This window comes from Buteo buteo, chromosome 2 (assembly GCF_964188355.1).
Source record: "Buteo buteo chromosome 2, bButBut1.hap1.1, whole genome shotgun sequence".
NCBI classification, from domain to species: domain Eukaryota; kingdom Metazoa; phylum Chordata; class Aves; order Accipitriformes; family Accipitridae; genus Buteo; species Buteo buteo.
In genome coordinates this window covers 55,637,996-55,652,447 of record NC_134172.1, presented here as the reverse complement: position 1 = coordinate 55,652,447, position 14,452 = coordinate 55,637,996, and the positions used below count along the sequence as shown (strand labels likewise).

Sequence of the window (14,452 nt, the reverse complement as noted above, 5' to 3'; positions counted from 1 at the left end):
CACAGACTATGCCTGTGCTTTCACACCTGTGCTTTCCTTAGCAGGTGCCCCGGGGTTTAGCTGAGAGTTGGCCCCCCCCCCCCCCCCCCGTTTTCCTACCCAGGGGTCCAGGAGGCGAGAGAGGCCACATGCGTACAGAGGTATCATTGCATACAAACATACGCCTGTTTCAGGAAGAGTTTCAGGATGACAACTAATTATTAAAGATATGCAGACACCTCAGCGGGGGTTTTGCAGTGGAGTGTGGAGCACCCTGGGCTCCTTTCCCTTGGAAGGGGATGCCACGCTGGAGTGTGGTGCCAAGTGACAGCTGAGTCCAACCTAAAACCTAGCTCGAATCATTGTTTTCTCCATAATTAGAACTGATGCTGAACTGCAATTTGGAAATTTTCTTGAAGTGTGAGTCAAACGAGCATTGGTCACAGCTGAACACCGTCCAGCATTTAAGCAAAACCCCATGGTGCTCGGACCTCCTGCAAGAGAGGGGAATTTAGATTACCGTAATTTGCATGCCACCTTGCCAGGAAGAAGACATAAGATGTGCAATTTCACATATTTATTAAACACTTCTCACTGCCTTCCTCTTCAAAATGTTTCCTGCCACACTCTTCTGGATGGTTGTCACATAGGATGTGCCACCAGCAGGGACTTTATGTGACTGCCTGCAGTCCTGCCCTTGGGTCTCCCCAGTTTCTGTGGCAAGAATAGCTTGGCCTTTCCTCTTGAAGCTGGTGTCCTTTCATTTTGCTCTCTTCTGCTTGCAAAGCACCTGGTGTTGCAGGGCATCACGCAGACCCTGCGATCCTGGCCCCTGCTTGCTTGGTGGGAAGCTGTGGGGAGCTGTGTCTGGGGCCCAGCTTGGAGTGGGCAGCACTAGACCTGGCTCCTCACTCCTGTCCCAGCCTCCCCAGGGGACACTGGTGGGTGTCCAGAGGGACCCAGTTCTTGTTTGGGGATTTTTTTTTTTTCCCCAGTGAAAGCATTTTCCAGCAGGACACAGCCACGCCAGGAGCAGCCTCTGATTTGCCCTGTACTAGATGATCCATATGAGCAAAAAAATGATGGTATGAGAGGTCTTCCCTTTGCTATTGAAAGAGCTTACCAGGAAAAAAACAAAGAAAAAATAAAGAAAGAGAAGATTGCCATCTGTGTTTGAGCCACCTAAACCATGGAAACCACAGACAAAACAGCCTGTGAGAGGGCTAATTAGGCTGGGGTCCTGGGAGCACACACCCACCTCAGCCTACAAAAAGCCCAAAGCTTAAACGTGGGTGCAAAGAGCAAACACCGTGTGCAGTGGTGTGACTGCTGGGTGCGACATCCAGGCTGACCCCCCTGCAGCGACCGTCCCGGTGAGTCCCCTCCTCCACTATTCATGTCTGTCTTTCCACGTGCAGCCTCCGTGGAAAGGAACCCAAATTACAAATTGCTTTTTTTAAAAAAAAAAAAATTGCCATTGAACTCATCCAGTTACAATGATCTTTTTGATTGCAATTTAAGGTATGTCTGATGGCTAAAAGAAAATAACATAGAAAAGCCCCGGGGGATGCGCAGCTCTGCATCCTTCAGTAGATGCTGCAATGACGTTTTGGAAACAGGTACCAGGGAGAAAGCAGTAGCTCGCTGCCTGCCTGCCACTGGCCACAGTCACCTCTGGGTCATATGTGGCAGGTCTTGGCTTCGACAGCCAAATTTTGCACTGTTGTGAGGGGGACAAGGCTCTGCTGCTTTGAGATTTCAACTTGCTGAGGAGTTTCTGAAGCGCGGCATTGCAGCAGGTGGAGCACGGCAGGTCTGACATTGCCCTGTGGCTGAGAAGGATGAGTCACGTGCTTAGTGCAGCAATTCCTGAAACCACATTCCCTCCCCTCCAAAATAAGCAAAAAAAGGGATCAAATTAATTTTGATTAATAAGCAGCCCCTCCTTATCTCAAGGCACAGGCTGTTGCTTGTCAACTTTTAGCGTGCTGTGAATTTCACCGTAGGAAAAAGTCGGGTGCTGGCTAGAACATCAGAAAGCTCATTGTCTCTGGCCCCACATTATTGTTCTATTAATATAGCCCGTAACAAGCGCAGCAGCAACGGCAAAGCAAAACCCCAAGACAAGGCGGCCGCTGTGGTTAGCATGCTGCCTCCTCTGCGCTGCGGCTGAGGTCGTGACAACTCGCTCCTCAGACTGGAATTCCTCGGTAGGAATCCAGCTCGGCTTTCGGCTTGCCCTGTATTTACCATGATGTGCACGAGCCTGCCTATGACGAGGGGGCCAGAGTGGGTGCACCCTTGCTGCCGGCACCTAGCGGGGTCGGTCATCCCTCTGGCCCGCTGCTGCGCCCGCACTGCTGCCTGGGCTGGAGCCAGACAGGGATGGGGACAGGGACAGGGACAGGGACAGGGATGGGGACAAGGAAAAACCCTTGTGGGGCTGTTGTCGCCAGAGACTTTGCTGTGTTGTGTATTTTCCACTTGTTTCAGCAGACCTGTCCAACATCATTCGTATATGTATGGCTATGACTGGTCTTAATTTCTACATCTTAGTATTTACATGTGGTATATCTGATTTATAGGTATTATACAGGTGGTTTCTTTCTGTCTGCTTGCATGGTTTTACTCGCGTAAATTCTGCATCATGTTGTAGCATTAGTATGATTTGGCCACTTACTTTCCTTGGTTGTCTGCTTTGGAAAGAAGTCAAATAAAAATGTATTTTGAGTTTTGTGCATCAGAAATTCAACTACTATGTACAGAGTACAGGTGGCACTGTAAAAAGCCAGGTACTAAATTTGTATCTGTACTTGAAACTCCAGGGACCAGCATAATTCTGCGTGGAGACCTATATCTTGATAGAAAACTTAAAAACTAAGAGCACATGTTTATGACTGGTTTTATTTCTTCAATCTATTTTTAAACAAACACTCTGTACCTAGACTCAAGTTCTTTTATTGCAAAGATGTCATTCTGCCAGCCTTGCTCCTAAATAATTCATATTCATTAAAGTCACTTCATGAAGATAAAAAATGGAAGGATTAGCCCCTAATCTGTGCTTTCTGAACACACTCATTTCTAAATAGACGAAAACAACCGCATTAAATTTTTTTGACCAGATGCCAAAGCCCTGCAAATATTTGCTGCAAGCGTCCACTTGGGCACTGAGAGTGGGCGAAGGGATCAAAGGCAGATGGGGCCAGTGGGTGCCACAAACACAGAGACGTGGCTGCAAACGCACTCGCCAACCCTAAAAGTAGCCGCTTACAGTAAACTGGCTTTGTTGATGAACTTGCTAACTCAGCGAACCCTAAGGCAGGCTGGGGAGGTGAACGGCATGGTGCGTCAGTTCGTGCCCCACATAATACCAGGGAAGGGGCTTTTAGTCAGTGCACAAAGAGCAACCGGAGGGAAGGCAGAGCGTGAACATGGGCTGCTTCCCCATGGGGAAAGTTCGGCTCCGTCCAGCTGCTGCTGTGGTGAGAAGTTTGGCTCTGCGAGGTGATCTCGTGGCTGTCTGACCTGCTTTTGAAGCCACTGATGACCAGAGGAAAGGTCTGTGTTAGCTGAAGGTCCCTGGTAGCACCGACGGGACCCTCCTCATGTTGTCCCTGGGCTTCATCCCCAGGCACTAGCACAGTTGGGCTGGTGCAGAACAGGTTGAAAGCTTAGGATTGTGTGACTTACGTTGAGCCCACCAGGCTCAGCTACCTTTGGTGCTGGTGCTGGTAGATGGTAGACTGACTCGAAAAGCAACCTGCAGCAGGGAAAAACAGTATTTTCTTGTTTACTGAGGCAAAATGAACTGCTTTGCAGACCAACAGCAATGAGCATCGCACTTAAACTCACAGATAAGAAAGAGATGTTGCAGACAGAGATTATCAGTCACTGCAGAGGATGCAAATATTTTAACACTGCAAACTAATACTAAAGGCAGGTACTTTTCCTTGTTAATTTAAGAGACATATTTCATTTATTCTCATGAATCTTTTGGAAGATACAGTGCTTTCAGATTACTTTCTTTTTTAATGTGCGCACTGGGGAGTCTACATCTTATTAAAAATGAGATCACAGTGACTCTAGTACATCAAAGAACTTAATCAGCACAGTGCCATAGAGAAGCTGAAGACCTAATGGAGGCTAAATGTAAATTTGTAAAATGAAAGCAGCTAAATAATCAAACCAGCAACATCAATTTCTGTGTGGTTTGTTCGTCTCCTGGCCAAACTTGTTTCAAAGGGTTGAGGTTTTTATTAGAAGAAGAAGAAGAAGAAGAAGAAGGAGAAGAAGAAAGAAAAGTCACAGTTCTTCTTCAAAGTTGTTTTAAATCAGTTGTTTTCCCCCCATCTTTCCTCTCCAGGTTACGGACCCTCCTTTAAGACTGAGTAAACATCTGGCTGAAGATGGCAGTTGCAAGTGTAGTGAGTATACAGTGATGCTGCTGTGTAATCTCAGTTTTTCTTTCCCCCCTCTTTGCCTCCATCAGTTTTCTGCCTCTCTCTTGCCAACGGTGGCATCCCACCATAGCAGTAACACAAAGCCTTCTTCCCCACCTCTGAGTTGAGGATTTTGCATTTTGTTATGTATTTGAAGCTGACAAACCAACAGTGTTTTGAATGATCTTGACAGAGATAATGCTCTCACCACCTGCCATTTTAAGAACTGAAGTTGGCTGGAGGTGATGAACTGCTCTTTTGTAATGAGTTTGTTGCTCAACGGGTCATTTTTAAAAGCCTCTGCTGTGCCACACACTTCAAGCAGTCTGAAACACACTGTGTTTCGCTGGCAGCCTTTGCACTTTCCCATCTAAAATGGAATATATTGGGGATCTTCAACTGCATCTGGTGGAGAGGGGCAAATTTGTGCTTTATTGAACCACCTCTCAACACAAATTTACCTGCTGACCCATTGCAGGTCACCCACCCTGGCAAGACCAGCCTGGATTACTACAGGAATGACAGCACCGTGCTGTCCCTGGATGGAAACCTGGTAAATGACACAGATTTCACATGCGACAAGAGGCAGGTCAGGCAGTTCGCTCGAGCCTTCCTGCCAGTGTTTTTCTGGCTCATCTTCTCTGTGGGCACAGTGGGAAATGCCTTGGTCGTGCTCGTCTATTGCAAATACCGCTTCAGGAGGAGCATGATGGATCGGTACCTGCTGCACCTGGCCCTTGCGGACCTGCTCCTCCTCTTCACCCTTCCCTTCTGGGCCAAGGCTGCCTCTGATGGCTGGATCTTCAAGAACTTCATGTGCAAAGTCGTCAACAGTATGTATAAGATCAATTTCTATGGCTGCAGCTTGTTTCTAACCTGCATCAGCTTTGACAGGTACATCACTATTGTCCAGGCAATGAAAGCTAAAACTGCTAAGCAAAGGCGGCTCCTGCACAGCAAACTCATGTGCTTGGCTGTCTGGCTGACATCCATGAGCCTGTGTATCCCAGAAGTCCTGTACAGCCAAAGCACGCAGGTGGGTGACATAACAGTTTGCAAAATTACATACCCATCAAACATCAGCACGATCTTCAGAATTACTGTCCTGGCCTTGAAAGTCACAATTGGATTCTTCTTCCCATTCCTTGTGATGGTTGTTTGTTACGCCCTTATCATCAACACCCTCCTGCAAGCCAAAAGATCCCAAAAGCAGAAGTCGCTGAAGATCATCACCATGATCATCACCGCTTTCCTCCTCTCTCAGTTCCCGTACAATATTGTTTTGCTGGTCAAAGCCATCAACACCTACACCAGGGTGGCATACAGCTGTCAGGCTGCCAACCGGCTGGACATCGAGCTGCAGGTCACCCAGAGCATTGCCTTCCTCCACAGCTGCCTTAACCCCTTCCTCTACGTCTTTGCTGGAGAGCGGTTCAGGACAGCGCTGGGCAGGATGATGCAGAGCAGCGGCTGCTGCTGGAGCAGGGGCCAAGAGCAGTGCTCCTCTGCCTGCGACAGTCAGGAGCACAGCTCAAACTGGTCCTTTGCCATGCTGGGCAGGCAGCGGGTGAGAAGCTCCCTGACACTGAGCACCCACTTGACCTCCTCCGGTACGCCCCCACCTTGCCAAGTCCTCTTGTAAGTTAGTCCCTCCTCTCTCTCCCCGCCAGAGGAGCACCAAACTCTTTGGAAACTGTCCGTATACCCCAAAGACTGTCTCAGAGGAGTGGGGAGGGCTGGGGGCTCCTCGCGCAACCCGTCCTCGCTGCACGGGACCCAGCCTGGGCTTGCAGGCTGAAAGGAAGAGAAACCTTCGGCACAGGGCAGCAAAATGGAGCCACACTTATTGTAAGCAGAACTGATAGAGCTTAAAAGCTATCTTTGTGACAGCTGTAAATACCCGGCCCACCTGTGGCTCAGACCACAGCCTGAAATAACAGGCCTTGCAGAGAGGTGACAAGCCCAGCTATGGCAGCAACAGAGACAGATGAAGCGAGATGAACCACCCATCCCATCCATAGGAAGCAGCAGGAGGGGGTTCAGCCTTCGTTTGCTGTCCGGCCAGGGTCTCCTATAGAGGTGGCTGGACCTGCAAGCAATGCCTGCACCCACACCAGGTCCCCTCTGCTGCAAAGGAGAACAGCCTTTAGCTCCTACGCTGGTTTATTGCAACAGTCAAATGCTGCTTTCTGTGCCTGTGCAGACATTAAGCCTGTTTTGCTGCATGTGTGGTTCTTCTTGCAAAGGAAAGCCAATCGTTTGCGTTCATAAAGTGGTCATTACAGAATTAGATCTATCTTTCTCCTATATTTTAGCTGTGTGGTGTAAGGTGAAATTGGGTACAATTTATTTGCTATGGCTCCTGTTTTGATACTGGCATTTTGTGCGGTTCCCTGCATTGACAAATCGCACCTCACAATAAAAATTCAAGGGCATCAAAGACATCAAGTTGTCTGTCCCAGAGATATTTTCCATATGGTGCAAAGCCACAGTAAACCAGAATGCAAAACCCAAACCCATGGTTCAACAGACCACTGGTTATGCACTGATATCTTTGCTAATGGCTTGAAAATATATTTAGCCTGCGGCCAGTAAGACAGAGAGTAATGAAGTGTCAAACCTAACCTGAGGCTGCAGGGCACCGCGTGGCCATTCCCCCTCGCTCGTCCCCTCCCAGGGACATGGCATCGCCTGTCCTGCCTGACTGTAGCCTGCACCTCCCAGTCTTCCATCGCAAGTTGTAGTGCTCAGGGGGCTTTCTTTTAAATAATCACATTTAACCTAGTTTGCCTCCTGGTAATTATTTCTTGCAGGAAGATAGTATTTTCATTGTATATTAATCATTAAAGCGCGTCAATAAACACAAGCTTTCTGCAAGGTTTGGCTGCTTTTCTAGTTAATAGGGTACATCTGAGCAGGTAAGGTTCTAGTTTTGTATGTGCTTATTAGGATTTTAAAAAAATTTTTAACCTTCTTCTTAGAGGAAAAGATGGTGAAAGTTGTATGTACTTTTTACTATAGGTGTAAGAAGGGTTTGGGGGGTGTTTGCAATTTGTGTCGAGCTCAGTGCGAACGGAAGCTGAAATTCCGTTAAATAAAGGCACCACCACATACAGCAAGGGGATGAACTGGTTCTTTCTTGCCCACACATCCTTCCCAGGTTTGGGTCCGTACACATAACCTGTTTCCAATGATGGGACCTACCCCTCCCGAAAAAGACCAAAGGAAAACTTTGCTAACGGGGTTTACTTCACATGTCTAACCCTTCCTGGGGCTGAGGGTGGTCCCACCCAGAGGGTCCTCCCAGCCCCAAAAGAGCCCTCAAGTCATGCAAACAAACAAACAAGCGTGCAAACCTTTGCTGCCACCGACCTGCGGTCCTGCCCGGTGACCTCGAGCTCCTCTTCCCCGCACAGCGTCCCGCCAGCCCCGGGAACTTGAATTTCGGGGCCTTCTCAGAGAAGGTAAAAGCTTCTTTGCTCCATGAAACGCGGTGGGAAATTTTCATGCTTGGTCGGCGAGTGAAACTGTTGAGGGTGGTGAAACGGCGATGAACTTTCAGCAGTTTGGGGCGGCAGGGTCATCCCAGGGTCACACATGTCCCGCTCTGAGTCAGGCTGCTCCCTGCCACTTTGCTGGGGGGACCAGCCCCCCCCCGGGTGGGTTTTCCCTCGTGGGGTCTGTCCCGCCAGGGCTGCCTGTGGTCCAGCAGCCACTGGTGGCTTCCCAGGCTGCCGGCAGCCCCCAAACTGGCGGGGAAGCTGCTTCCCTCCGGCTGCAGCCTTGTCCTTGGTGGGGTCCCTTGTTGCCAGCCACCACACAGCAGGGACTCGGTCGCAGAGGTGTTTGCTACCATTACCCCCAGAGGCTGGGCGGGCCTCTATCTGCCAGCAGCGCAGCTCCTTGTGGCCAAGCCCTCCCAGGGCTCCTCTGTCCCTCTGCCCTGAGGTTTTAGCTGGATTTATCCCACCGAAATCCCTCTTGTGCCTCCCTAGGGTGTCCCCAGGCTTCAGCTGATGCTGTCTCCCAGGAGGGGAGGTTTCCGGGAAGGTGAGGGGTGTTGCCTCCCCTGCCCCACGGCCCCTCGCACCTCCCATGGGACGCTGCCTGTGCCTTACCCACAGCTCCATCAGGACACTCACTGAGCCATTGTTGGAAATCCCAGGAGAGGCCTAAGATCTTCCACAGCTCCCCTCCCCTCTCCTTAATGTCAATTTTTTCCCAGATATTCCTAGTTTTGGGTTGCAGTCTCCTCTGCTGTCCCTTTTCTTTGAAGGAGCAGCTCCACTTGTCTCTGCCCTGAGTGTTGCATCGTCACCCTGAGACCCTTCATTTCAATTCCTAGTCCCCATCTCAGATTTCAGAGAGCCATAGCGTGCCAGGACCCCACATTTTGCCCAGGCAGGAACTGGGCCAGACCTGCCCACTGGTGTAACGCACTCAAACTATGCAAAGGCTGGGAGCTGAGCTGTAGCAGGGACAGCCATGGCAGTAGCTTCAGGTTGTCATCGATGCGCTGTGGTCAAGGGCTCAGAGGTAGCTGCGACCGCGGTGCAGGCAGTCACGTAGCATGGCACCGGCCTGCTTGTGGTACAAAGAGAGGAAGTTAGGAGAACCGATGAGAAACTTTCACTCTCTGCAGGCAAACCCACCTAATGCCTGCTCCTGCCTGTGAGAGAGACGTGCTTTATAGAAGTGCCTCTTCCAGAGAGCAGAAAAACGATGGAAAGGTGTGAGAGACTGGTGCAGCAAGAATCACTGAAGTCATGGTAGATAGAGTAGCCCAAAACCAGAACCATCGATCTGAGTTAGGTGTATGCAAACACACCATTTCCAAGTACAATCTGGATCACTTATCCATCATTGAACTGACCAGACACTGTCGTTCCAGCACCCCCCAAGTGCTGCTTGTTTTTTCCAAGCCTCCTGGGCCATATGTGTTTTGAAACCTTGTATTTGGACTTCAGAGTGTCCGTGTGACGTTTCAAGGGCTAATGGAGAGGATACTGCTGTCTTGCGGCAGCTTCACATAGTTGCCACAGCAGAATGTCATACTGAGTGTGTCAAGGCCAATTCTTGGGGCACAGGCCAAGAAAGAGGTGGGTTAAGACCCTCCGTAAGGCAGCACTAGGGCTGGAAGAGCCTTGCCCCTAGCACCAAAGAAGGGAGGAGGTATTGTCCGGTATGGTTAAACATGGATTATTGGAGATGTAAACAAAGGCTTTCAACAGCTAAAGCCTCCCTTCCAGAGATGTTGTACAGCAAGGTGTGGTCACTGACACATGTACTGCAGGTCTCTTGTACTGCAAGCTAGGCTTTGTCAGAAACTCTGTCCCAGTGACAAGCCTCTGAACATGGAGCAGGGGCTGGTGCTGCTGCTGAAGCATGGGAAGGGGAAGCATCACAGCCTCCACCCCAGCAGGAAACTCCCATGAGGAAACAGAAATCACCGATAAAAGCAGCAATGACTGGTCGTGACGGGGCCCGTCGTCCTCCTGACCCCATTCTGATAGCCGTAGCAGTGCAGACAAGCCTACACGTCTGCATCTGTAGTCCCAGCCCTGGGGAATGGGGCAAACACAAAGGCAACAGCGACACATGAAGAGCACCTGCAACTCGCACAGCGCTTCTTTCCCTCCCACAGCCACACAACATAACCCAGGCATAGAGACCCAGCCAGCACCTGGGGAAAACCAGATGGGAGCCCCGAGCTGAAGGACAGTGCTAATTGCTGTCCTTAGGGCTGCTTTGTTTTTACCTCCGAGGGGAAGCAAAGGCGGACGAAGGTGTTTCTGCTCTTGCTGGGGGAGGCCCAGCTGCTCCAAGCCACCAGGACAGGGTGATATGTCCTCTAGCTTGGGGACCGGCTCACTTAGTACTTATTTAAGGATGTCCGCTGTTGCTCTGTTGTACTGTACAGACGTGGCCTTCCTCCACCAGCATGACAAATTATTTTCTATTTTCTGTATTTTGTAAAACTTTTTCTTGCTTAGAAGTACATCATACAATCAAATGATTTATCTTCCAGACAAAGCTATCTCTACGAGGCAGAAAAGGGACACATTCTCAATGATACAGAACTTTATTTTTTTAATTCCTGAGGTTAAAAAAGGGGAAAAAAAAAAGCATCAAGAAACATTCCAGTACACAACCATCTACATCTCTGTAACTGTACCAGACGCTGGTATACATAAATCTCTTTTTCCCCTATCTGGAGCATGAAGCTTGATGTGAATGGGGTTTGCAATTCTTTGGCAGTTAAGACCAAAAGATGCTTCTGAACAAGTTACAGTCTCAGTGATAGAGCATAATTAAAACTGTAGTGCAATTTCAATTTTATAAAAGGAGCAAAGTCAGGCTTTTGTAGCTTTGCTATTTTGTAACGTGGTACACTTGTGCAATACATCTCAGTGATTTTTCATAAAGCAACATTGAGGAACATTGAGTAAAGGAACACTGTCATCTTCTTAAAGCAACTATGTTCTTGCCTTCGCATAAACCTCTGCATAACAAAAAATACTACCTTCCGTTGTTCCAGCACCCAGAAAAAAACATCCAATTGCTTATACTGACCACGATGCATACTCTCTTTGTCCCATGAGTGTTACATCCCCTTAAATTAACTTCATGATCGATTTTAAGTATTTGTTTTCTTTTAATTGCATTGCTGCAGATAATAAAAGGCCCAATTCAACTAATCACCTGAGTCCCTGTAAATAAACAGATTTATCAGTATTCCTGGCACAGCTCATATTAACAAGTGCTTTATGAATGGAGGTACAAGGGGCTTGAATGAAATAAATCTCTTGCACAAACCTACACTTGTGCCAAGTCCTTTATTGGGTTTCCATGGCCCCAGTAATAAACTGTCTGGGACATTCAAACAAAAGGTCGGTATGAATGACAGGTTCTTTACTGTCTTCTCTGCACAGCCTCTGAAGTATAAAAGACTCCATGATGGGATTCCTGTTCTTCAACAGCCAATTTGAACAGTTGCACTCCTGTACCTTACCACACTGATTACTTCCTCTTTTGAAACCTTTTCTCCTTCTTAAATACTCTCCTTGGTTAGAAGCAAACCTTTTCTTTTCTACAGATTCTGGCTCCCACTCTTAGTCCTCTTTCAGAGAGGAAAACAGCCATAAAACTACTCTCACGGGGCAGGAAAACTTAAAGAAAAGGTACCATAAAGACTCAAATGCTAAATAAAAACAACCCAGTGTTTTTATTCCCCTCCTCCCAAACATATGCTTCAGCCAGCCTCAGGACTGTCTACATGAACAACTGTCAGGGAAACATGTGGCTTACTAGATGGAGCCAATTACTTTAAGAGCTACATAAACAGTGGCTTAAAAATATTTGACACAGGATGAAAAAAATGTTAAGAACTGGGATGCAGAGAGGAAATCCAGAGGCAAGTCTGTCAAATGATTTTGAATGGAGATATTTCAAATACTTCTGAGCAGAGTTGTCATATTTTGGCCTAAGATACTTGACAGTGTCCCTTTACCTTACATTTGGCATTTTAAGAAAGATATCCTAGTAAGATTAGTATTCTAACTAAAACAACAGCAAAATGCTTTTAAAAACCACACCTAAAAGCTTAAAGGAAAACTACAGCAGACTTCAGTAACAGCTCAGTGAAACTGCATAGCATATGGTACACAGTACTCCATTTTTAAGCAATAAATAATCTCTTCTTGCCTGATTAAATATAAAACATAGCTTCAACACTGAAATATGCCATAAGTCATGAACTGATCTGTGAGCCCACTTCAGTCTCTTGTCCATCTCATTTTCATGCATGCAGCCAGGTAAGGGTTTAACTGCATTGCAGCCTGTTCCCTCAGGAGGGGGAAAAAACCAGCTCGCACCTTCCACTGACCCCTCTGCCTGACAGAGGCTGGGGAGCACCCCACCAGTATGCAGAAGAGGCATCTGAAAGGAAGGGAAAGCTACCAGTGAGCCAGACATCCTAGCTGAAAAGGCCACCTGATGTCAGCTTGACGTCACCCAGAGAACAAAATTTGCTCTGTTAGAAAGCCCTCTACGTGCAACCTAAAATCTTGGTGCTCCATGAAGGGTAGTCATTCTTTCACAGTCTTTTTCAAGATCACTGTATTTATAGTGTTAACAACCGGAATGAATGATTAGCAACCTTTAGCTTCATCTGCATTATTCTTTTCTTTCCATTATCAGAAATTTCCCTCCATCTCAGCTGCTACTACGTAAATGTCCAACACTTGTCTTGTGATCTCCATCTTTTAAACAACCAGCCTTTTGCTGTAGAAGGAGATCCCCTACAGGTAATGGATTGGACCAGCAACACATAAGCACCAGCCGGACTCTCCTGACTTCCTTCCCTAGTCAAGCTGATCCCTCCAATTCCCTGCCCTTGTTTTTACATTTACAAGTTTGCCCCTGTGCTTTCTTTCCGCTCCCCTAAATCATTTGCTTTCAGCTTGTGCTTGCCCTTTTTTCTTCCTTCCCCTCATGTTTTATCTTCTGTCTCCCACCATGACACCTGTATACCAGCTACAGCTGCCACCAAGAGTCTGCAGGGTTCCTGGCAGGCTGAGCTGGTCTGCTACCAACTGCTGCACTAAAACCTTCCAGGTCTGGGGTTTCCCTAGGAGAACAATAACATTAGAAATCAGACACACCTAAAATGATGAGGAGGGCTGGTTGGGAGAAAGAGTTTTTCTCCTTTCTCCTGCCAAAATGTTTTGCCTTTCCATTAGAAGATAGGAATTTTTAAGAGAAAAATCTGCTTTCAGATATTTTAACAAAAAGTTGAAATTCTATATAGAAAGCTGATGGTTTGCATGGAAATTCTGTATAAATGAGAACCCAGTCTTCCTTAAAAGGCAGTGTTTACAGCCAGCTCTGTCCCCAAATCTGAGATGGAAAGTTAGCAGTTGGGCAACTGCAAGGGTTATGAAAGGGACAGAATATGCTAACACTGGGTGGAGAGCTCATCAGGGCTGGATATGCATTTGGGTTTGGATGGAGTTTTTCAGACCAATTCAAACATTATTGCTACCTTCCATGCGGTCTAGAGAGAGAGAGAGAGGGAGAAACTGCTGACCTCCTCAGAAACTGTGCTTTCCTGTGAATGCTGATGACTAAGGTGCTAAAGCAGGAAAAAGGAATGCTCCTCTGCCAAATATCAGACAGTGAGTGGTACTTTATTCTGCAAATAATACTCCTGATTCTGTCACTGGTACACACCATAACAACTGGTTTCAGTGGACCAACTTACAGAGTACGGTGAGCAAAAGTGAAAGGAGTTGCCGCTTCATGTTATATTGTTTTGTAACTGGTATCCGGTACCAAAGCATTTGTAAAAGCCAGTTAAGACTTATCAAATCTTAGCCCAAAATGTAAAAAAACCCTATGTTTGCTGTTTATAAAACTTGGAAAAGATAAAAAAATTCTAGATGGATTACAATATATGCCTGTGAAGACTGAAGTATTGCATAGTTGTTGTTCTGACTGTAAGAGCATTAGAGCAGAACAGAAATGGTTATGTTTACTCCTCAGTGAAGAGGTCAACAAAAATACGCATTTTTCTTTAAACTTCCTTTTGAAGGATATTTTTGGAAGAAAAGTAATTCAATTTTCAGTACAGAATTTCAGTTTGCATTTAGACACCCCACACTTATTTTTCTCCCCACTGAAAAAAATTTGGTTGGAACATTATTTGACCTGTTAAATCAAACAACATGGCTTTTGAGCAATCTGTACACAGTACAGAACCATTAGTGTTCCTAAAAAGGCTTCCATTTTTTAGTGTATATATGTTCTCTAAGTGCATTATAGCTATTGCATAGTTTCAAAGTCTTCAAACACAGTGGTAATCGTAATGCTTACATGTACATAAATAATAGCATTTCTTAAAAATGTAATTAAAAATAACACAGTATATTCAAGGCTATGGAAAATCACTTCCATCATAGATGACAGGTCGCTCGACAGCCAAGTGATAAAACACTCTTTTTGAGATAAACCTGTCAAAAAACAAGAGAGTGAGA

General features: G+C 46.9%; 2 protein-coding genes across 5 annotated transcripts in view; one reads left to right on the top strand and one right to left on the bottom strand.

The window, feature by feature from the left end:
• The first annotated feature begins 4,385 nt into the window (after positions 1–4,385).
• Positions 4,386–6,160, top strand: CCR9 (C-C motif chemokine receptor 9). Its single transcript, XM_075022516.1, has 2 exons — positions 4,386–4,403; positions 4,897–6,160. Exons 1-2 carry the CDS (start codon positions 4,386–4,388, stop codon positions 6,058–6,060), a joined length of 1,182 nt encoding a protein of 393 aa, XP_074878617.1. The 3' UTR covers positions 6,061–6,160.
• A 4,321-nt stretch (positions 6,161–10,481) lies between these two features.
• Positions 10,482–14,452, bottom strand: part of FYCO1 (FYVE and coiled-coil domain autophagy adaptor 1) — a 54,088-nt gene continuing 50,117 nt past the window's right edge. For 3 of the 4 annotated variants that reach the window (XM_075055276.1, XM_075055251.1, XM_075055258.1), the window contains one exon: positions 10,482–12,356. In XM_075055276.1, the coding sequence (XP_074911377.1) occupies positions 12,194–12,356 (163 nt within the window). In that variant the 3' untranslated portion in view covers positions 10,482–12,193. Of the gene's footprint in view, positions 14,429–14,452 lie in introns of all 4 variants that reach the window. The other variant, XM_075055267.1, reaches the window with a different exon arrangement.